Source organism: Rhineura floridana, chromosome 5, assembly GCF_030035675.1.
Source record: "Rhineura floridana isolate rRhiFlo1 chromosome 5, rRhiFlo1.hap2, whole genome shotgun sequence".
NCBI classification, from domain to species: domain Eukaryota; kingdom Metazoa; phylum Chordata; class Lepidosauria; order Squamata; family Rhineuridae; genus Rhineura; species Rhineura floridana.
Window position 1 is genome coordinate 180817180 of NC_084484.1, and position 22757 is coordinate 180839936.

Here is a 22757-nt window from a genome sequence, read left to right on the forward strand (position 1 = left end):
TAAAGTCATTTCTATACCACTTTATATTATTTGGGAAACAAATCTCAAAGCAGTTTACAACCTAGATTAAAACACTGGGAAAAAATCACAAGATATTAAAAGAAAGCATTACAAATTCAGGCCAAATATAAAAAACACATTCACAACAGCATAATTAACAGAAACATAAAAGTATTCTCTTAAACATAAACATTATGAGTTAAGAATCAAGTACAAAATACAAACTCCCAAAACAGCATCGTTAGTTAATTGATGAAAACAACTATACTACACCCCCCCCAATAATCCCTCCCAAATAGGTCCTTACGGTCCTTAAATGTCCTTAACCTTTCCCCAAGGAATAGGAAATCTGAGGGTTAGTTTTCTTCTGAGGTGCTTTTTGGAAAAAGCTGTTTGTTTACATTCAGTGCGTAGGAAAGGAAGAAGACCTACGGGCTGCAGAGGCCCTCTTGGTAGTTCCACCACCCTCAGAGATTTGGGTCGTGGCAGCCTGGAACAGGGCATTCTCTATGACTGCCCCGAAGTTGTGGAATGCCCTCCCTGTGGAGGTGTATTTGGCGTCTTCGCTGTACAGTTTATTTGTTTCTTTGTTTGTTTATATCCCACCTTTTTCTCCAAGGAGCTCAAAGTGGTATACATGATTCTCTCCCCTCCTCATTTAATCCCCACAACAACCCTGTGAGGTAGGTTAGGCTGAGAGGCAGTGACTGGCCCAAGGTCACCCAGTGAGCTTCATGGCTAAGTGGGGATTCGAACCCTGGTCTCCCAGGTCCTGGTCCAGCACTCTAACCACTATACCACACTGGCTCAAATAAATACTCTAGGAGGAGCGGCTCATCACATCTGACCATCTTGAGAAAGCCAAAGTGGAATCAGTTGAGGAATGGGTCTATGAAATGGAAATGGACTGCCTTCAAGTCGATTCTGACTTACGGCGACCCTATGAATAGGGTGTCTATGGTAAGTGGTATTCAGAGGGGGTTTGCCATTGCCTTCCTCTGAGGCTGAGAGGCAGTGACTGGCCCAAGGTCACCCAGTGAGCTTCATGGCTGTGTGGGGATTCGAATCCTGGTCTCCCAGGTTCTGGTTCAGCACTCTAACCACTACACCACACTGGCTCAGTTTTCTGTGAAGGCTGAAGACGTCCCTCTTTTCTCTGCCCTTTGACAGCTGAGATATGCGCTTTCGGGACCCACCCAATTCTTGTGAGTGCAGTTTGGACCTGCTGGTGAAGGGTGGGAATAAATTTAATAGCAATCCCATAAGCAACATCAGACTAGCTCCCCAGGACCTTGGGGCCTGCATCCATCAGCAAGTAATCAGTTGTGTACATACATAGCTGCTTTATACTGAGTCAAGCCAGTAGCCCATCTTGCCTAATATTGTGTAGCTCAGAGTAGCAGCTACCTGTTGCCTGGGGAAAGGGCCGTAGCTCAGTGGCAGAGTGTCTGCCTGGCATGCAAGAGGTCCTGTGTTTATTCCCCGCCATCTCCAGCTTCATGCCCGAAGCCCTGGAGAACCTCTGCCAGTCAGTGCAGACAATATGGAGCTAGATAGATGGATGGTCTTGCGTAGTAGAAAGCAGCTTCCTATGTTCCCAAAAACATTCCCCTTGGGAACGGTTAGGACAAGGCTACTGTTCAAAAGAGCATGAGGGAGTTGAAGAAGAACAGGGCCCTTGGAGAGGTCCAGGGCATTGCGTAGCCCGAAACGGTTCTCTTGGCTGTTCCTGCGAGAATTGGACCCCATGCGAACGCTACACATCCTGTTTTCCTTCTGCATTCTTTTGTATTCCATGTGGAATACCCCTGAATAGACTGTGGTCACGGAGCCAAAAAAGAAAGGAGATTATATCATTTTGTGCGAGCAAAAAAAATTCAAATCAAAGAAAGGCAAAGGAGAAGAACATGAAGACAGGCCTGGAGAAATTTGGACGCAGTTCAAAAGGAATGTCTGGGCAGAAGGAAAGGAGAGGGCTGAAAGAGGACCCTCCCATCCCAATGTGGAAGGAGCTGCATTTGGAAATTATTATGGGTTGGGGGGCTCATTAAAATCCCTAATAATAGATGCGAACGACAAGGAAAGAATAAGAAGCAGAGGCTGAAGACAGCCTAATGTGAAGGATGCTTGCTTACGGCAGGGGCGGGGAGCCTCAGGCCTTGGCCCCCAAATGCAGCCCTCCAGGCCTCTCTACTTGGCCCTCAGGACTGTCTGCACACCAGGGCCTTCTCCCCAGGCCACGCCCCTCACCAGCCCTGCTTCCCACTCTCCTCAGGTTTCTTTGCCCGGCTGGGAGGTGTCCCTGAACTCTGACCATGCCTCTTCCTTGCCCGGGTGCGCAAATGCGTGTAGAAACCGGACTGCCATACAAAAGCAATATTTGCCTCTGACCTCACACTGGTGTGGCCCCCGGAAGGTTGCCCAGGAGGGGATGCGGCCCCGGAGCTGATAAAGGTTCCCCACTTCTGTGCTAGCTGCTAATTCTGTATTCAGCCAGTCTTGTCAGTTATGAGTTTGGAACCGACATCCTTCAGAGGCTCCAATTTCTGGAGTTTTGTTCATGGGTCTCATAATTTGGGGTGGCTGTACCTTCTCCTCTTTGGCAACAGTGCCACAATCCACTACACTACCAGAAAATGCCCCCAAAGATACCGCACCTGCTATGCTCCACCTAGACTTAGTGGAAAGGCACTAGCTCAGAGGCAGAGAGCATGTTTTGTATGCTGAAGGTCCTCAATCCAATCCCCGGGATCTCCAAGCAGGGCTGGGACAGATTCCGGTCTGAAATCCTGGAGAGCTGCTGCTAGGCTATGTAGAACAGGAGTGGGGAAATCTGTGGCCCTCCAGATGTTGTTGGACTCCAACTTCCATCAGCCCCAGACCAACCGTCAGGGATGATGGGAGCTGTAATCCAACAACATCTGCAGACCCAAGGCTGAAGAACATTGGTCTAGAGCAGTGCTTCCCAATCTTTATGAGTACGGGACCCCCTTTGTAAGCTCAAAAGATTTCATACCCCCCCCCCCCGGCTAATTGTAATTTTAGTCTCTGTTGATTGAAAAAACGGTGCATGGCAAAATCACACCTCCAAATATCCCTTTCCATAAAAAGCTCCCTGCAAACAGGGAGGTGTTGCTTTCTTTTCTTAAGGCAAAGGCCCAATCAAATTGGGATCTCCCTCTCTCCCCTCCCCCAACAGCCTGAAGATGTACAGTCCTGCCTCCCAACACCAGTGGGTTGCAGTGTTGGATTAAGATCCAGGTTCAAATCCCCACCCAGCCATGAAGCCCACTGGGTGACCTTGGACCAGGCACAGTCTCTCAGCCTGACCTACCTCACAGGGTTGGTGTAAGGATAAAATGGAAGGGGAGGAACCATGTGCACCACCTTGAGCAACTTGGAGAAAGGTGGGATATAAATGCAATAATAATTAAATAAATGAATGTATTTCAGCTGCAGTATATGGACCCCAGCCTCAGCCAACCTGCTGAGCTTTTTAATAACAACAACAACAACAACAACAACAATAAAAGAAGCAGCAATGTGGTAGCGGTGGGGCTGCTAGATTGTGAAGACAAAAGGGTGGATAGATTGAGGAGGGGGGTTAATGCTTTTAGGCCTTGGGATGATCATCAGAATGGATGACTTGGTTAGCGTGTGCTTGGGGGATGAGAATGGAGCAGAAGACAAATCAGCACACACACACATACATCTGCCCCTCCTGCAAGCATCTGCAGGCGTGTATGCATTTGGGCACGTGGGAGGGGGAAAACCTTCAACTGCTACAGCATCTTGGAGAGAGAGGTTGGGGGGCAGAGTGTAGGTGGAAGAAAGGAGGGATGCTGGCACACACAGCCTCAGAGATGGGGGGTGAGCAAGTCCTGAGCTTCCTCGCTGCTCCTTGGCTCTGTCTGGGCTGAAGGCGAGATCTGGGCAGCCTCGCAAATAAAAATAATTTTTAAAAGGAGGTGGCAGCGAAGCAAGAGCCAAGAAAGGCAAGCAGGCTGGCTGCCAGGAAGGACGGGGGAAAGCAGCCTTTCCTTGCAGCCTTGCGTTTTTGCTTCAAGAAAAGCCCTCTCATTCTCATCGCCAGCAGTGGCAGTGCGAGGAGATGGGAGTCAGTGATAGTAATCCCCCTCTTCTTCCTGATAGCTCCACTCTCAGCCTCCTTTGGCATCTGCCACGTGTTTTATAGGCAGACGCCTGCCCTCGGTGCACCTGAAAGACACTCTGGCGCTTCAGCAAAAGTCCTCCCCTCTTGTTCGGAGCAAGGGGGAGGTGTTGTCTGCAGCGGCAGCGGGGAGCAGACAGCATCCAAGGAGTGGAGACTTTTTAAAAAAAAATAATAATAAATAATTCATTTCTTTTTGTGGCTCCCTCTGGATTACTTGGTGGCCCCCCTGGGGATCACAGCCCACAGGTTGGGAACCAATAGTCTAGTGGATACTGAGGGTGATGGACCAACAGGTGAGTTGGTATGAGGCAGCTTCCTTTGTTCTTCCTGTGATATCCACCTGTCTCACCTCAGAGGGCGCCAGTACCACAGGCATCTCAGCTACCCCTTCCATGGCAATAGTAGCTCAGTGGTGGAGTACATGCATCGGATGCAGAAGGTCCTAGGTTCAGTCCCCAGTTAAACAGGTCTTCTTGTAGGAACATAAGAAGAGCCTGGCTGCTGGAACTGGCCAAATGCCCACCTAGTTCAATATTCCCTTCTCACAGTGGCCAACCAGATGCCTTTGGGAAGCCCTCAGCAGGGCCTGAGCACTACAACACCTGTGATTCCCAGAAACTGGTATTCAGAGATATACTGCCTCCAACAGTGGAGGTAGAACATAGCCATGTTGGGTTGGAGTAGCCATTGATAGCGCTAGTCTAAATGAACTTGCTTTATCCTCTCTTACAGTGAACCAAGTTGGTGGCCATAACTACTTTTTCTCAGAGCAAATTCCATAGTGTAACTATGTGAAGAAGTACTTTCTTTTTTTTCCTGTCCTGAATCTTCCAACTTTTGGCTTCATCGGATGGCCCTGGGTTGTATGCAATTTGAATGTCACAACTATTTCTCTCTCTCCTTTCCTACAGAGAGGTATGGAGGCATTTTGTCACGGCAAAGATCTTCACCAGATACCACCAGAGCTTCACCCGAACGTACATAAAATCGACCTCTCCAAAAATAAGCTCCAGAACATCACCGAGAGGCCGCTGATGTTTTATACCTCCCTCCGACATTTGGACTTAAGCTCCAACCATATCGGTTTCATCAAGTCTGAAATCTTCAAAGATATGAGGAGTTTGGAGGAGATCAACTTGGCCAACAATCAGCTCTATCAGTTGGCTCAGCACAACCTGTGGCTTGGATCGCTCGCCCGAGTCAGAACACTAGACTTGTCCCGCAACAGGCTCTACAATGGGATGGCTGAACATTTCATCCACAATGCTTCCTCACTTCAGTATCTTTCACTGGCAGAGAATAGCATTATTGAAATTTCACAGAGGACATTCCAGGGTTCTCCGGGTCTGATTGAAGTAAACCTGCATAGCAATATGATCATGGAGATAGAGGAAGGAGCCTTTGAGACTTTGCCACATCTCTCCAAGCTCAACCTTTCCATGAACTCACTCACCTGTATTGCTGGTTTCAACCTAAAGCAGCTGCGACTTCTAGACCTCAGCCGGAACAGCATCGAGAGTTTCCATTCCACCGAATCTGAGGAAGAGTTCGGCCTGGTCTGGGTAGATTTGAGTGAGAACAAACTTCTCCGGTTCCCAGTTCTCCCACAAGCAAGCAAACTGGCATACCTGAATTTATCTAAGAATATAATGCAGTTTGTTATGTTGGAATCTCCTAGTGATGGTGATATGGAGTACAGCTGGAAAGACACACCAATTGGCCTTCACTATGAGGATCAAAAGAGCAATGGAAGCTCTCCATACTTGCCCGGGCTGTTATATTTGGACCTGAGTTATAATGAGATCAAATCCGTCCCAAGCGAGTTCTTTATTTCCATGTCTGCCCTTCAGGTTCTCAACCTCAGCAAAAATTGCCTTCAGACATTTGTGGCTAGCACTGAGCTGGTCTCACTGGCCATCCTTGACATCAGTTTTAACTCTTTACAGAATCTGGAATGGGGTGCTGACACTCTGGGCAACTTGCAGGAGCTTTATCTTCAGGGCAACCATCTCCAAGCTCTACGGCCAGATATCTTTGCAAGCCTGCCTCATGTCTGGCTGCTGAACCTGCAAAGCAACAACCTCAGTCTTTGTGGCCTATTTTCAGGGCTAGCCAGAAAAAGGCTTGCAGGTGAGGACAAGGGCTGTGTCTCCTTTGTGGACCTTCCTGAACTTCAATATTTGTACCTGTCAGACAACAAGCTGAAGAGAATCCCCATGTATGGTTTCTACAGAACTCAGCTTGTGGCCTTGGACCTCGCTCTTAATCGGGGACTGCACATAGAGGCCAAATCTTTGTCAGGCTTGGAGATGTCTCTAAAATATTTGGATTTACATGGTAACGGCATGACAGCTTTGAGCATAAACTTCCCTCTTTTCCCGTGTCTCAAATACCTCAACTTGTCAGACAACCAGCTTAGCTGGCTGCCTGCGTGGTCTGAGGACTGCTGTGCTTTGGAAGTTCTGGATTTACAAAACAATCGCTTCAGCGACCTCAAGAGCAGTCAGATTCCCGCTTTGGAGAAAAACTTACGGAACTTGCACCTGGCTGGCAACCCGCTCACTTGCTGTGGGAACCTGTGGCTCTCTCATATGATCCACAGGGCCACCGTGGAGATCCCCAACGTGGACCGCATCAAATGCCAGTATGCCAAGAGTTTTGGCTATGAAGAAGAATTGGGTGTTAGAGACATCAGGCCAGAGGACTGCGAGAAGGAGGACCTCAAGACGATTAGCATGTTGATCTTGCTAGCGGCTGTACTGGCTCTGTCATTGATTGCCGTCGGAGTGGGAGTGTTTTGCTGCTATCGCAGACACATCTTTGGCCGACACTTTAAGGTGTAGACCGTGGGCACATTCACAGGTACACTTAAATCACTCCATCACTCACCACTGGATGATTCACAGCCAAAGGTGTGAATGGACCCCACGAAAGGGTGTGGGAGGTGATAGGATGAAAGTTCAATGTGTGGAATTATTCTCTGTGATGACTCATTCAGACATGCAAGGCATCACTTGGTGGACGCATTGATGAGAAACACCTCCCTCAACTTCTTTCAGGGTTCCTTAGCCAAGGAAGAGAAATCCAGTCAATATCTAGCCATGGTTCCCACACTTTTGAGACCTGGGGCACCATTGTTTTTTTTTTCTGGATTAAAATGGGAGGTGCATCATCCACTCTTACACTAAACAAAAGACACGCACATTTCCCCCCATCTGTCAGAGGGATGAGAACCTCATGCCCAGGGGGCAAATATCTTTCTATCTGGTCCTCAGAATTCTCAGGCCTTGAACTCTGAGAATGCCTCTTGCCGCCCTGGATGGAGAGAGATGTGTGATGTGTCAGCAGAGACGAGCAGACTGTACAAAGGCAAGATTCACCTTCAGTGTTGCTCTTGCTTTTGCCTCTGACCTCACACTGGCATTTCGACCCTGCAAGGTTGCACAAAAGAGAATGCGGCCCTCAGGTTGGAAAAAGTCCCCCCCCCCATTCTATCAGATTCCAGGACACTTGGCAAGCACCCTTCTTACTTCTTCATGGAGCGCATAGTGGCAGTGAGGGCCACCGACTTGGATGGCTTTAAAAGGATAGACAAATTCATGGAGGATGAGGCTGTAAATGACTACTAGCCATTGTGGCTGTGCTCTGCCATTATAGTCAGATGCAACATGCTTCTGAAAACTAGTTGCTGGTAGCCACAGGGGGGCAGAGTGCTCTTGCACTCAGGTCCTGCTTGTGGGCTTCCTGTTGGGGTATCTGGTTGGCCGCTGTGAGACCGGGATGCTGGACTAGGTGGGCCACTCGCCTGATCCAGCAGGCTCTTCTCATGTTCTTGTGTTCTTACAGGATACCCTGGTTAATATTGCCGCGGCATCACAGTCTTGCCTTTGCTCAGTCAGATTGGGCTGGGATGCTGCCTGCTGAGCAGCGATAATGCTTCTGGTGCCCCCCTTCCTCTCCAGACTTGTCAGCTGTAATGCAGACTTTGCAGGGAATCCCAGTTCATTATTATTATCTTCCTTGGGAATGATGTCACTGCCTATATATGGGCAGAGATGAGAAGCAATGCTGGACGGGAGCATGCGCTGCCTAAGGCAGGGGAACAGAAGCAGAGTGACAAATTCAGAAGTGCAGGCTGCCTCCATGCCCCTCACAGCCACCCCCCTTTCCACATTCCCTCATCTCCCTTGCCTTCGAGTCCACACTCCACTACAACAGATGTCTCTAGGAGCCAATCAGCATGGAAGGGGAGGTTGTGTGTTAGCTACTGAGAAGAGTCTTCTCAGCAGCCGAGTCACCTCCTTTCACTCTGATTGGCTTCAATCAGCATGAAGGGGCAAGGACTCTTCTCAGTGGCTAACTTGATTGGCTCCTGCATAGGGACCTGGCTGGGACTCTGCTTCCAAAAAAGTACAATTCCCCCCATGACCCCAGATGACTACACTCCTGCATGGGAGGGGGACCTCAGGCCTGGGGGCCAAATGTGGCCCTCTGTGCCTTTCTGTCTGGCCTTTAGGACTCTCTCCAGGCCTCACCACTCCTTAGCTATTCCCTCTCCAGGCAACATTCATCTCTGGCCTTGTTTCATATCATCCTTGAGTGTTTTTGCCTGGCTAGAAGGTCCTTGAACTCTGATAATGACTCTTGGTCATCTAGATGGAGGAAGAGGCCACATTTCTCCATTCATCTTCCAGGGGCTGCATGCCAGCATCTTGTGTTACATTCCAGAGGCAACAGTGGGCATAGCAACAAATCATCATCATCATCATCATCATCATCACTGTTTATTTGTATGCCGCCTTTCCATAACAATTTATGCACAAGGCGGCTCACAACATGAACAGAAAAAATTACACAATTCACTGCAAGAAACAAATTCAAATGGTCAATAAGTTAACAAAAACATACAATAAATTGATACATCCTTATAATTCCTAATAAAATCCAACAGTAAAATACAGAAGCATAATCCCAATAACAGCAAAACAAAAAAACTGACCAGCAGAATTAATTTTTTACCCAAACAGAAGCCCCTAAACAACAACCCACAGTCAAGGTGGTCTCTGGCATCTTCAGGTAGTTATACCTTTTGTAGCTGCAGTCAGTCAAGGCCCCGCCCTTCCAGGCCAGGTGGGAAGAGGCCAGCAAGCAGGGAGAGGGTCTTACAGCCAAGATGGTCTCATGCAAATTTTGCCTTTGTACAGTAGGCTAGTTTCTACACACCCCTCCCTATCCTCTATCCAAGGAAGCAAGAGGTGTTATCAGAGCTGAAAGACACACTCCAGCCAGGCACAATCACTCAAGGAGAGCGCAAAGCCCTGGAAGAGTCCCGAGGGCCAGATAGCAAGGCTTGGAGAGCCATATCCAGCTCCTGGACTGGAAGTTCTCCATCCTTGGTATATCAGCCTTGTTGGATGTATGGACCAGCATTTTTTCATCAGTGACTTGACCAGAGGTTTTGCACATTTCTGATCCTGCAAATGAAGACCTGGAGGATTGAAAACAAAACAAGTTGGTTGTTGAGGCTTCAAAGTAATAAACAACAGATAAGTTTACCTTCCATTTGTCAATACGGATCTTGTGTCTAGGGCAGACTTCTGTAACATGGTGCCCTCTGTGATGTTCCTGCTTATAGTGTAAATATGGTAAGTGCTGTTTATATAGAAGACATATGGTAAGTGGAGTGAAAGAGGAGGGGGGAGTACATGAGCAGTAGAATGCTGGATGATTGGCTGAGCGTTTGAATGGCTGGGAGTATAAATGGAAGAATGACAGTTGAATCGGGGTGGATGTTGGGAGTGTGGAGAAAGAGGTGTTTGAGGGTGGAGGTCAGGAGTGTGGAGAAAGAGGGAGTTGGAGTTCTGATTAATAATAAGTCAAGTACAAAACAGGAATAGATGAAACCATACGCTTGTGAAACATTCTAAAACGAATCTTGTTATTTCTGATATTTAATAAATACTTATTTGGTTTACCAAAGGCCTGATCCTTGGCTGGGGGATATACATACCAGAAGGGAGGGCAAGGTAATTACCAAGGCTGAACAGAAACAGTATCTAATGGTGGCAGCGGTGAAGGGAGAAATAATAACAATTCAAGTATCCAGAGCAACCCAGAGTTGTATGCGTTATCTATAAAGATACAAGGGGGTTGGGAACAGCATAAGCATGCAGTCACAAAAGTAACCAGCTAGAGAGAGACTCAGGCAAAGTCTCTGGGAGTATTGGTTATAGGACGTGACTGGTGGTGCTGCCTAGCAGGGGGATCTAGTGAGATCTGTGCTAGAGCGGAGTGAGAAACCATATAAAGGACGGTCCGGACTGGTGGTATCCCTGGTGGTGCCTCGTGAAAGGCAGTAGCCACAAGCAGGTGGGAACCTGACAGGGAGAACCAGGGAAGGACGTCACACCCTCCAGCTGTTTTGGCTTACAGTTCACCAGGTTGGGGAAGGCAGATATAGAAGACGAGAAGTCTTAATATGATGTGTATTCGAGCATGATGGCTTCTGCCTACTGGCAAAGTGGGTTTTTTGGTCTCACGAAGGGATCTACCCTTCATTTTGTACAGTTGGATGTAATTTGCCACACTGGGCTCCTGCTGGGAGGAAGGGTGCGATATCATTCTTTGTATGAAGAAGGTATCCCAGGATCAAAGGGCATCAGAGCAGACTACTAGCATGGGTGGGCCAATGGCCTAACAAGGCATCTTCACATCATGCTCAAATTTGCAATTAACTTGCAATCCAGTATTTATTGCCCCTTGGGATCCAATTATTCACAGTGCAGCTGAAAACCAACAGCCAGAGGGGTTGCTAAAGAAATATAACACACTAAAGATTGAGGTTATTTAATCCCAGTTCAGACAGAATTAGTTTAAATCCAAAGTGTTTAAATTGGACTGGTGGGGAAGAGCAGACCACCTGCCCTGCATGCAGAAGGTCCCAGGTTCAGTCCCCAAGAGCTCCAGGTAGGAGTCTGAGAGCTGCTGCTAGTCAGTGTAAATACTGGGACAAGGCAACTTCCGGTGTTCCTATGCCTTTGGGGAAGGGCTGCAGCTCAGTGGGTAGAGCATCTTCTGCTTTGCATGCAGAAGGTCCCAAGTTCAATCTCTGGCATCTCCAGGTAGGGCCAAGAGAGAACCCAGCCAGAAATTCTGGAGAGCCACTGCCAACCAGTGTAGACAGCACTGAGCTAGATAGACCAATGGTCTGACTCAGTATAAGGCAGTCTCCATGTTCCTATATACTGTGTCTAGTTCTTTTTAAGATGGCCATTGACAAATGGAGGACAATCAGGGTGGTGAGGAATCCTATCAGGAACGCTTGGAGGAGATGAATGGGGAGCCATGATAGCAGTCCTCAAATGTTTGGAAGGCTGTCAAAGAGAAGCGGGAGCAAGCTTGTTCTCTGTTGCTCCACAGCGCAGGGCTAGACTGGACGGACATTTCAGGAAAGCTGAAATTTCAGCAAAAGGTGAGAAGAAACTTCCTAATTGTTGACCAGCTCACACTGACTGTCTCAGGAGACGGCGGGCTCTCCTTAGGGATGGGGTAGAAATTCAATTCAGTTCACATTTAGAGGCAAGCCTCCCTAATTTGCACTATCCAAAACAATTTGTTGTTGTTATGTGCCTTCAAGTCGATTACGACTGATGGTGACCGTATGAATCAGCGACCTCCAAGAGAATCTGTCATGAACCACCCTGTTCAGATCTTGTAAGTTCAGGTCTGTGGCTTCCTTGATGGAATCAATCCATCTCTTGTTTGGCCTTCTCACATTCCATGTTGCTATTGTGTGCGTCGTACAACTCCGGACTCTCCTTTCGCATCTGTGCGCATCAGCCTCTGGGCTTCCTTTTGGCTTTGACCCAGCGGCATCACAGCGCTACTCGTACTTGTCCTTTGTTCTTCCCCAGTAGCTCAATGACTGCCATCTGACCTGGGGGTCTCGTCTTCCCATGTTGCATCTTGTGTTGCATTTTGGATATTCTGTTCATAGGGTTTTCGTGGTAAGAGGTATTCAGAGGTGGTTTACCACTGCGATACATAAACAGAAGCACAACCATCCATCGAAATCCACACTTTTCTGAATTTTTGCAGTGCAATTCTCCAGCCAAATCATGTGTATAAAAATGCATATACTAAAGTGTCCACAAAAATGCCTATATTAGTGAAAATAACATACAAAAAAATCATTATTTTAGGGGAAATTGCTTGGCAAAAATGTGCACATCAAGGAAATTTGCAGTAAAACATGTATATTAGGAAAAATGTGAACTGAATGGCTGACAAATTTTCATGAGGACTTTTTTTAGAAAAAATAAACAAATTGGGAATAGGAGGCACTGTTTTGCAGTGGTTCCGTTCCTTTCTCTCTGACAGGCATCAACAGGTAGCATTGGGAGATGAGGTTTCAGACCCTTGGCCCCTCACATGCAGAGTGCCACAGGGTTCTATCCTCTCTCCCATGCTATTTAACATCTATGTAAAGCCGCTGGGAGCTATCATCAGGAGTTTTGGGCTGCGATGTCATCAATATGCAGATGACACGCAGCTCTATCTCTCCTTTAAATCTTCACCAGAGATGGCTGTGGAGACCTTGTCCAAGTGCCTGGAATCCGTGAGTGGATGGATGGGAAGGAACAGACTGAAGCTCAATCCTGATAAGACCGAGGTGCTACTTGTGGGTGACAGGGGGAGGTTGGGTGCTGTTGACCTACAGTTTAATGGGGTGAGTTTACCCCTGAAAGATCAGGTCCGCAGCCTCGGGGTGGTTCTTGATTCCAAGCTGTCCATGGAGGCTCAGATTTCGGCAGTGAGCCGGGCAGCTTGGTACCAATTACATCTCATACGGAGGCTGCAACCCTACCTCCCTATTCATCAGCTCCCACTGGTGGTACACGCCCTGGTCACCTCTCGATTAGACTACTGCAATGTGCTCTACGTGGGGTTACCCTTGAAAACGGTCCGGAAACTACAACTGGTGCAGAATGCGGCGGCTCAGTTGCTTACAAACAGCCGCCGCCGTGATCACATCACGCCAGTATTATTTCACCTACATTAGCTGCCAGTTGTTTTCCGGGCCCAATTCAAGGTGTTGGTATTAACGTTTAAATCCCTATACCGTCTCGGCCCAGTTTATCTGAAGGAGCGCCTCCAGTACCACAAATTAAGCCGCCCAACCAGATCAGCCACGCAGGGCCTTCTCTCAGTCCCACCAACGAAAACAGCTAGGTTGGTAGGGACTAGAGAGAGGGCATTTTCAGTGGCGGCCCCCACTCTCTGGAACTCCCTCCCATTCGATCTCCGCCATGCCCCTTCCCTGGATATATTTCACCGGGCATTAAAAACTTGGCTTTTTGGACAGGCCTTCAGGAATTCCGGGGAGGGCTAACTTTTTTGGGATATTTTATTATCTATTGATCGCCCTAACTGATTTCATGCTGCTGTGATTAATGATCGTTCTGATTTTATTGTATTTTATCTGTATTGTATTGTAATTTACTGAATTTTAGTTTGTACGTCGCCTAGAGTGGCTTCGGCCAGATAGGCGACACAAAAATTAAATTTATTATTATTATTATTTAACTTAAAGAAATGAGCAACCAAAATGAACAGATTCGCTCATCCCTCATTTCTAACTTGCTGGAGGTATTGAAGCAGAGGCTAGACGGCCAACTGTCAGGGATGTTGTAGCTGCATCCTTCATTGCGGATCCTGCATTGTGCAGTGGGTTGGACTGGATGACCTCCAAGGTCTCTACTAGGATCCCACAATCCTATGTTCTAATTTGTTGGTGGATCCTGGGCAATTCTGATGTGTTGCTTATGGGCATATAAAAACTGCCTTATGCCGAATTAGATCATTGGTGCATCTGGCCCTGAACAGTCTGTGGCAGAACTGGGGGCCTGAGAGCCTCATTCCTTACTGGGCAGCCTTCTGGGGACCAGATGCGATTGCTGGGCAGGGCCAGAGGCAACAAGAGGGTGAAGAGGACTCTTAACGTTTGTTCAGTTAGTTTTTCCACCAAGCACACAAATGCAGTAGTTTCCAGTACACATGCACACTCCACATCTCTCCACTTAGGCAAGCATGAGGCATTCTCAGAGTCCACGGGTGCTTTTCCAGCCACACAAAAGCACAACAAAAGTGTGGAGCCGGGTCAGTGAGAGGAGATACCTGGGGAAAGCCCTGCAGGCCAAACAGAGAGGCGAGCAGGGCTGAATTTGGCTCCAGGACCAAATCCCCCACTCCTGGTTTTAAGGCAAGGGGAGGCCAACATGGTGTCTCCCAGATGCTGTTGGACTTTCCCTCCCCCAAACCAGGATAAGCAATGGTCAGGGATGATGGGAGTTGTGCTCCCGTGACATCTGGAGGGCAACCATGTGGACTACTAGAAAAGGTCCTCAAATGCAAAGATGTATCGCTGAACACCAAAGTCAGGATCATTCAGACCATGGTATCCCTGATCTCTATGTATGGATGTGAAAGTTGGACAGTGAAAAAAGCAGATAAGAGAAAAATCAAATCATTTGAAATGTGGTGCTGGAGGAGAGCTTTGCGCATACCATGGACTGCAAAAAAGACAAATAATTGGGTGTTAGAACGAATTAAAGCAGAACTGTCATTAGAAGCTAAACTGATGAAACTGAGGTTATCATACTTTGGGCACATAATGAGAAGACGATTCACTCGAAAAGACAAATGCTGGGAAAAACCGTAGTCTAGTATGGCTTGCAAGTGGCAGTAACAATTCCAAGTATTTGAGAGAGAGAGAGAGAGAGAGAGAAGTGGGACCCATGACAAAATGTTGCAATCTGTTTTCTTCTGCTTTTCCCTGGTTTTCCACTTCCCCCTCCAGAATTCCATGGCCTCTGAGCATGTCCAGTCGTCATTGGGATGCTTTTGAATCCTCCCAGTTAGACAGGGATTGGGACACACAGCCTGAACATTGGAAACAGAAGCAACCGAGGGCTTGAGCAACTGATCCCAAAGGGATTGTGCAGAACGGATTGTACAATATAACGAATAAAAGCCTCAGAGCAGCTTGGTGAGGGAAGCTAGGCTGAGAGAAAGGGACACGCTCAATGCCATCCAATAAAGCTTCATGTTTGAGAAGGCATTTTTTGAACCTGGGTCTCCTACGGTCAAGTTCAATGTTCCATCCCCTTATTTATAGCTCAAGCTGAAAAGTCACGCAAAGAAAAAGCAAGCAAGCATGCACTTAAAAAAAACACACTTTCTCAGCTTTCACATAAGCAAAACAAAGTTTCTAGCCCTTAAGATTACAAAGACAACTTTGAAAGCGTTTGGTGTGACCTGCAGCCCAGAACAGATACGACGAATGAAGCCTGGTGGATTGCAGGTACTAAGTAGCCACTAAGGGCTAGAAACTTGATTTGTTTTGCTTAAGTGAAAGCTGAGAAAAGTTTTTTTTTTTAAATGTGCATGCTATCTTTTTCTTTTTGTGATTCTTCCGCTTGAGTTGTTGGAAAGGGCAGCACAATATAAAGACAGTAAAACACTTTCTCAAGTAAACATGCCATGTAAATGTGAGGGACATGTGCCACCCACAGCAATGAGTAGAGGCCTGTTTTTCAAGGGCGTTCAATTTGTACAAATTAAGCTTAACGGAAGTTGTCATTGCTGACGCACACCAGCCCTTCGAAGTTCCACAGGACCTGAGCTGAGCGTTAGTTGTGCGATGTGCAGCAAAACTAAGAAAGCAGTTATTAAGTAATTAAAACAGCCTTTTCAACAAAGCAGAAAAGCATTACTGTAGATGCGGAGCTTATCTAACGATCTGGGCCAGGCACAAGTACAGTTTACATTCCATATATCCAGCTATTGTTTCTTGGCAAACCGGATGCAGACTGACTGGGGAAACGGCATATGGTATGAATTGTTCTTTTGGAAACAAGGATGACAACAGCAAAAAATAATATCCTTTGTTCCAATTAAAGGGAAAGCTGCCAACCAGACAATTTCCTCCTTACAGTAACAACAGCAGCAACAATTAGCATTTTAGAGTATTCAATGCACTTAACATACATCTTCTTGATAATCCTTATCCATGTGAAATAAGCCAGGATTGTTAGCTCCCTATTGCAGGTGAGAGGTCTAAGGCTTACCTAAACCTACTAGGTGAGTTCAGGGCAAAGACAAATTTTAAACAGAGACATCTTCATTCATAGCATACTTGCTTCATTGCTACATGACTGTGCCTTCATCCAAGCACTAAAAAAACCCAACAACCTTGCACATAGAAAACTAGCATGTCAAGAAAGTAGCTCTAACCAAGCCATTTCCCACATATGCTAGTTTTCTATATGCAGGAAGGTGCTTTTGTTTGTTTAGTCAGGAGGAACACTCCATCATGTGAGCACCCACCTGCAGTGGTACATCCCACACCGGTTTATTCTCTCCATGAGAACTAGGCTTGTCAGCACAATCTTATGCATATTTACTCAGAAGTAGGGATGGAAATATCTCAGTTTTGGTTCTCTCAGTGTCTAATTTTTCCATTGTTAAATTCAGTTCTCCACATTTCTGCAGCAATTCACAATTTTGTAAAAAAGTCTTCATGAAAATTTGTACTTTCCAAAACAATATGAGAACCCAAACACAACCATACTTGGAAATTTGTGCTTAACTGAATTTTGCAATGCAGTTTGCCAACCAACCAATGTTTTAAGAAATGAATATACCACTGAAAATAACGTGCAAAAGTATAATATATGACAAGAAAAGGCTTGCAAATACGTACATTAGTCAAAACCGCCTACAACAATGTGTTTATCCAGAGATTGACACTATAATGCTGAAGAATTTTCATGAGGATTTTTTAAAATAAAATCAGCAAATTACTGCAGAAATGTGGAGAACCAAAATGGGCAGATCTTTCCATCTCTGGTACTGATGCACACTATTAAAGCAACCAGAGACTCTGGTTTTATGCCCTAGATATTATTTGTCCTTCTGTAAACCTTGGGGTTTATTCCTGCCACCCAAGAATGCCAGTACCTCTCTCTTGCACTCATATATTTGCACTCATATTTTGTCTTCATAAGGACCATAAGTATCTTCTCCTCTCGTGGGACTTTTTCAGATGAGAAAGCCCAGGCAGCTGGGGAGGCTGCAGCATGCTGGAGAAATTTTTATTGTAAAGAAAAAGATAACCCTCCAGCCTGATCTGCTAGGGATAAAAACTCTTCCGGGAAACAACTGCAGTCAATGAGCCGCACAGCACTTCCTTGCACCAATCTCCTGCAAGTTTATTTATTTATTTTATTTTTGTATTAAATTTATTAGTCACCCATCTGGCTGGTTGTCCAGCCACTCTGGGCAACGCACAACATAAAAAACATACAATTCACATTAGAGCCTTAAAATTCCAACAATAAAACTAAAATCTAACCCACCCCAAAGGCCTGCCTGAAGAGCCAGGTTTTCAGGGTCTGGCGGAAGCTCATCATGGAGGGGGCATGGCGGATGTCATCTGGGAGGGAATTCCATAGAGTGGGTGCCACGATTGAAAAAGCCCTCTCCCTAGTTCTCAGCAGTCTAGCTGTTTTAACTGGTGGGATGGAGAGAAGGACTTTTGAGACTGATCTTGTTGGGCAGCAACGTTGATGATGCAGTTGTGCAGCTAAGGGCCAAACACAATGTATAATACCCATTTAGAACCATCTAAGGTAGGGACCATCACCACATCTTGTGGCAATGAGTGTCATAAGTTAATTATGTTCACAATTAAATACAAAAATAACAAGATCAAATAAACATAAGAACATCAGGAGCACCAAGCTAAAGGCCCATCTAGTCCAGCCTCTTGTCCTCACAGTGGCCAACCGGATGCCTATGGGAAGCCCGCAAGTAGGACTTGAGTGCAAGAGCACTCTCCCCACCTGCGTTTCCCAGCAACTGGTATTTAGGGTCATACTGCCTCCAAACGTGGAGGCAGAGCATAGCAATCATGTCTAGGGTACATTGATAGCCTTGTCCACGACTCTTCAGCCCAAGGTGGCAGCCATCCCTACACCTTGCAGTAGCAAAGACACAGCCCATAAGACAAACCTAGGAACAGAATAGGGGCCAAGCATATGGACCAGAAAACAGGGATGGTCCCTGAACAACAGAGTAAATAGAGACAGTTGGGGCAGATATGAAGATAATAAAGGGCTTCTTTGATGGGAGTAGAGGTCACTCATAATCAGGAGAGGCCTGGAAAGAATCTGGAATGTTCATAACTGAATTTTATTAGCTAAAGGTCTGCTTGCGATCAAATTAAGTGCCTGAATTAGCTCATTTCCTGCATTGTACTGACTCAGAATGCATAATTAGGGACACATGAACGGAATAAGGCAATAATTTTGCAAAATAGCTACTCCTCTCTGTTTTGTTCCTGACTGAGCATCTGAACTCTCTGCGTGTGGTTCAACCCCTGACTACCACCCCCACTGGCCCTTTCAAAATGAGCTCGTCCTAATGAACGCAGTGCCTCCCCGGGTCAGTGGGGCTGAGGCAGCCACGGAGGTGCTCACTGAAGTTTGTCCCATCAGCTTATGAAGATGCCAAAGCCTGATGGCTCGCCGGCCTGAAACAAACCGCCAAGCCTGACAAGAAATCTGAGCATTCCTGAAAGCAGTTAGGAGAGCATCAAATTAATCTGAACCGGAAAATGGCATACAGTGTGGATGCTGGAAACGTTGTGGCTGAGCATGTACCATTGTTGGTCCCATTTAAGCAGGTTCCTGGGCTTACATCAAATGGGACACCATGCCGATTCCTCGCATTCAGGAATCAACGAGGGCATATAGTTAAAGTTGCCAACAAGACTAAAATTGTCTTTAGTCTTGTCTTTAAAGGCTGTCATGATGATCTTTTAGAAACATGCCAATGTCTGGCCAGAGCCTTGAACCTGATCACAGAGCGTTAATAGCCCAGCAATGTGCTTCCATGGGTACTCTTTCTTAGACCATTCCCCTTTTGTTTTTGAAATGGCTAGGAAATATCTGAAAGGGGATATAGACGGACCTCTCCTCTCTGTGAACTGTGACACCCTCCATTAAAAAACACCCCCCGCTTTGCAATTTGTCTGGAAATAATGGTGTCAACAGAAGACCCTGCCCACTGGCAACTTTGGCTCTGCCCACCTTTTGAGACCCACCCAGCGCTAGCATGTGGCCATCAAAGGTTGGCAATGAGGGAATGCACTCCTCTGAGTCAAAAGGTTTTCCCACCTCTGTACTGGATCTCTTCCTGGGACGGCTCAGAATCCTTTTAGCCCACAGTTTGGACACTGAGCAATTTTGCCTGGGTGCCCAAAATGGATCTACCCCTTCCGATGGAAAGTTCACCAGGAAGCCCCATCAGGAACTATCTTGTTACAGGTAGGTATACCAGTTCCTCTCCATCAGAAGCACATCTGCGTAATCTGCGATGCCACAGTGGTGGTGCAGAGGGAAGAACTGTTACAGAAATCTGTTAGAAGAAACGGAGAAGATGTTTGCAACAAAAAAACACAGACATATCTATCTACGGTTATCTACAGATGAATGATAAACTGTGTGAAATTGGACAGGGCCATCATAGTACAGAATGTGGGAGGCATTTAACCAATCAAAGCGTGGCTGATTCACTATCGTTCCAAAGGGGGGAAAATGAAATTGAGGTGAGAGTGAGTCGCGTGGAGGGGGGCTTGCGCGTGCGTGATGTGATTATTTGGTCTTAACATCATGCTAATCACAAATTCCCCAGAGTTTTATATGGCTGTGAATCATGGCGAAATATCCTGAGGAGAGAAATTCTCCAGCCCCCACTCCCCAGAGAATTGCAACTGCCCAGATTCCTGGGAATTAATACGCTGATCTGCAGAAAAATCAGATGGGCCAAGCCACTTCAGTCTGTCTGCATCAGTTTAGAACAGAAAGGGTTAGCGTGAAGGCATTTTTGCATGCTTGAATGGTCTGCTGCATTTTTATATAGATGATTAGCACAGCAAGGAGAGAAGGCTAGGAGGGATTCTTCCCTGACTTGCTAGCTTTCAGTGCACAGGGTGTTGTTGACATGACAAAAGTGCAGGGGAGGAACAATCAATCAAAAATACAATCCGCAAACAATACTTGCAAGTAGTAGCAGTACAAGGTAGCTTTATTTCTTAATGTGAGGACAGGCTTTTAGTCTACACACATCTCTTGGGACGTACTAAGATAAAAATTGAACGTGGAAGAGGCGGTATCTCTTTGATATATGATACAGAGAACAAACAAAAAGGGAACGTAGTTGGATCAGGCTAAATGCCCATCTCGTCCAGCATCCTGTTCTCACAGCAGCCAACCAGGTGTCCACAGGAAGCCCACAAATGGAGCACAACTCCACTCTCACACTGTTGAACCCCGCAAACTGGTATTCAGTGGCACAATGACTCTGATTGTGGACATAACCATCATAGCCACGGATAGCCTTATCCTCCATGAATTTGTCTGATGCTCTTTTAGAGCCATCTAAGTCAGTGGCCATCACTGCCTCTTGTGGGAGAGAATTCCGTAATTTGACTATGTGCTCTGCGAAGAAGAACTTTCTTTTGTCTGTCCTGAATCTTCCGATATTCAGCTTTGTTAGATGTCTATTAGTTCTAGAGTTATGAGAGAGGGAGAGGGATAGTGAATTTCAATAATAATAATCAGAGCTTGGAAAAGTTACTTTTTTTGAACTACGACTCCCATCAGCCCCAGCCAGCATGGCCACCGGATTGGGCTGATGGGAGTTGTAGTTCAAAAAAAGTAATTTTTCCAAGCTCTGATAATAATGATAATGATGATGATGATGATAATAATGATAATAATATAGATTTCTTACCACCCCTTAACTACGAGGGCCAAGATTATTATTGTCATAACATAAGAACATCAAAAGCGCCTGGCTGCTGAATCAAGCCAAAGGCCCACCTAGTCCAGCATATTGTTCTCACAGTGGCTAACCAAATGCCTCAATGAGAAGCCCACAAGCAGGACTTGAGCACAAATGAATTCTCTTCTCCTGCCCTGTCCAGCAATTGGTATTCAGAAGCACGCGGCCACTGATCTTGGAAGGAGAGCATAGCCACCATGGCTAGTAGCCGCTGAAAGCCTCATCCTCCATGAATTTGTCTAATGCTGTTTTAAAGCCCTCCAAATTGGTCGCCTTCACGGCCTCCTGCCCTGAATCTTTCAGCGTTTAGCTTCTGCAGATGAACCTACAATTATGAGAGAGGGGAAAAAAGGTCGCCTTCTCTTGGAAGGATCTGTCCATTTCACTTCTCTCAGTTTCTCACTTTTCCGGTCTTGAATTCAGTTTTCCACATTTCCACAGCAATTTGCAAATGATTATTTTTCCAAAAAAAGCCTCATGAAAATTCTCCAGCATTGTAGTGCAAATTTCTCCTAATAAAACACATTTGTGTAAGCAATTTCTCCTAATATAATTTTATTTATTTTATTTGTTTCATTTATAGACCGCCCATAGCGAGTGGCTCTCTGGGCGGTGTACAAATGCATATAATGCATGCTTGTATGTTGTTTTCACTAATATATTCATTTTCATGCACGCTTTCCCCTAATGTATGCATTTTTGTAAACATTGGTCGGTTGGAGAACTGCAATTGCAAAGTTCTGGTAAGCGCAAATGCTGAAGGATGCCTCTGTTTCAGATTTTACATAGTTTTGGAAAGCGTGAATTTGACAGAGTCGGCTTTATTTGCCGACTGAATCGAATTTCTCTGCCATCCCTACTTTCGCTACGCCACGTACAATAAGAGAAGTCTGTCCCCCACCATATCTTGTGTGTGAGCTACCCAGAGGCCCAGTATCGGAAACAGACGGCTGGATTAGATAGACCTTTTCTCTGATGCAGAAAGGCGGCTATCATGTTCTAATGAGAGTAGAACTGCCTTAATGGAGAACATGTAGCTCAAGAGCTCACCTCCACTGTCCATTGATAGGGCGATTAAGTCCCATAAAAAGTAATGTCTCCCTTGGTGCATTTCTCAAAGTCCTGAGATTGAGATCTTTATCTAGTTTCGGAATTTTAGACACTTATTCCTGCTTTCCGTTCTCCTTTTAGTAAACAGAGAGAGAGAGCTATTTAAACACTGAGTGACGCAATCACACAGACAACTTAATCGCTGGCCATCCCAAAATAGCTTCACAGCAGCAAGACAAGGGGGCAGAGGTGGGGGCAGCAGGCGTGGTGGTGGAGGACTCTTAAAGGCAAATTCACTCCCTCATTGAGGATGGTGTTCTGGGCAACCATTCACACTATTTCCATGCAGCCGAAATGTCACCATCCACGCACAAGGGAGAGGTATTAGCAGGCGTGAGGGAAAACCCCTAAGTTTGTAGTGGTACATAAGATCTAGTGGGGGAGAAAAAGCCTAAGGGAGGGAGAGAGGAAATTACAAAAAATAGCCTGTTGCTCAGTGGATATAGAATGTTAACTGAGTATTGGTGGTGGCGAAACAGAAGACTGGGTGGGAGGGGGAAATGGAATGAAGTATCCTAGAGGAGGGCCTGGCTGTCTAGAACCCTGAACGGGATCAATCCATATT

At 46.2% G+C, this 22757-nt stretch overlaps 1 protein-coding gene across 2 annotated transcripts in view; it reads left to right on the forward strand.

Annotated features, from left to right (window-relative positions):
- The window catches only part of LRRC32 (leucine rich repeat containing 32), a 29998-nt gene extending 19565 nt beyond the window's left edge, over positions 1-10433 (forward strand). For both annotated transcript variants that reach the window (XM_061629037.1, XM_061629036.1), the window contains one exon: positions 5086-10433. In XM_061629037.1, the coding sequence (XP_061485021.1) occupies positions 5092-7017 (1926 nt within the window). In that variant the 5' untranslated portion in view covers positions 5086-5091 and the 3' untranslated portion in view covers positions 7018-10433. The remainder of the gene's footprint in view (positions 1-5085) is intronic.
- Positions 10434-22757: the final 12324 nt, after the last annotated feature.